This window comes from Corylus avellana, chromosome ca5 (genome assembly GCF_901000735.1).
Source record: "Corylus avellana chromosome ca5, CavTom2PMs-1.0".
NCBI lineage: Eukaryota > Viridiplantae > Streptophyta > Magnoliopsida > Fagales > Betulaceae > Corylus > Corylus avellana.
The window spans coordinates 15,314,436-15,315,977 of record NC_081545.1 but is presented as its reverse complement, the minus strand read 5'-3'; the positions used below and the strand labels follow the sequence as shown (position 1 = coordinate 15,315,977).

The following is a 1,542-nucleotide window of genomic DNA, read 5'->3' as shown; positions in this document are numbered from 1 at the left end:
AAAAACCAACGGTCAACAAAAAGTCAACGAGCGCTCGACCTGGTCCCTATGAGCGCTCGTGTACTGTAGCCAGGTGAGTGCTTGTGTGGTCCCCTACGTTAGCGTTCGTGTATTGTAGCTCAAAAAGTCCAAAATTCCAAAAGTGCCCCTCTAGCTGTCCCTAGTGATCCAAAGTCCAAATTAACCCTCTAATCAAGTAGTCTAAGCCTTGTTAATTATTTGGGTCCCTACATTCTCCCCTCATAAAAATTTCGTCCTCGAAATTTTAAGATAAAATAGCAAAAGAACAGCACTAAAAAGGGGTGAAGTTTTACCTCTCGTCCTTAATATCATCGATATCATGCTCAGTAGGTTCTTGGGCTATCTCCTCCCTCTTACCAATTGGCACTACTTTGTCCTCAAACAAATGCGGAAAATCACCTCATAAATTGTCTAGAGCATCATACTCGATGTTGCCCACACTGTACTAGTCCTCATCAATCTCGACACCCAAGTCTATCAACTCACAGAATGAGTAGTTCGACATGCAATTTGGATCAACTCGCATTGGTGTCATAACCCTGTAGAGGAAAGCAAACTCTTTCTTAGTCAACTATTCCATTATCCAAAAACAGAAATAGGTATATTGTCCAAGTATAATCTTTTAAGAAAAGAGTCATACAAATCAAGTCTCAAACAAATGCGGATAACTATTCCGCATGTCCTGCTCTGCCTCCTATGATGCTTTAGTACCTTAATGATGGGAACCGTCTTGGTACGTAGTGCTTCCTCCTTTCGGTCCATGATCTTCACCGGCTCCTCAGTGTATATCAGTCCTTCCTGGATCTCCAACGGATCGTATTCCACAACCACGTCGGGGTTAGCAATGTACTTCCTTAACATTGAGACATGAAAAACATCATGCGTCCCTACTAAATCTGGGGGTAAGGCAACTCTGTATGCTAGTCTCCCCATCCTTTGAGGGATCTCAAAAGGTCCAATAAATCCGGGGCTGAGCTTCCCATTCTTTCGAAATCGCATCACTCCCCTCATGGGTGATATCTTCAGGAATACATGATCCCCCACTGCAAACTCCAACTAACGTCTCCGATTATCGGCATAACTATTCTGCCGACTCTAGGCTACACTCATCCTTTGTTTGATGGTAAGAACTTTGTCGCGAGTATCTTGAATCAATTCAGGCCCCAACGTTAGTCTCTCACCGATGTTGTCCCATTATAGGGGCGACTGACGCTTACATCCAAAAAGTGCTTCATAAGGTGGCATTCCAATAGTTGCTTGGTAATTGTTGTTATAGGCAAACTCAATCAAAGGTAGGTACTGAATCCAACTACCCTTGAAGTCTAATACGCAAGCTTGTAACATGTCCTCAAGAATTTGGTTAGTTTGCGTTGATTGACCATCTGTCTGCGGGTGAAAAGCAGTACTAAACTTTTGTTGTGAAAATTTTAATGTACTCGCAAGTGCACGAATTGTTTTGCAGTATAGTGTTGCAAGTGCGAGGTCGATCCCACAGGAAATTGTGTTTTTGAAAACAAAATA

At 42.6% G+C, this 1,542-nt stretch overlaps 1 protein-coding gene across 1 annotated transcript; it reads right to left on the bottom strand.

Annotated features, from left to right (window-relative positions):
* Positions 1–466: 466 nt before the first annotated feature.
* Positions 467–1,032, bottom strand: LOC132181840 (uncharacterized). Its single transcript, XM_059595070.1, has 2 exons — positions 733–1,032; positions 467–592 (listed from the first exon to the last, which is right to left on the bottom strand). Exons 1-2 carry the CDS (start codon positions 1,030–1,032, stop codon positions 467–469), a joined length of 426 nt encoding a protein of 141 aa, XP_059451053.1.
* Positions 1,033–1,542: the final 510 nt, after the last annotated feature.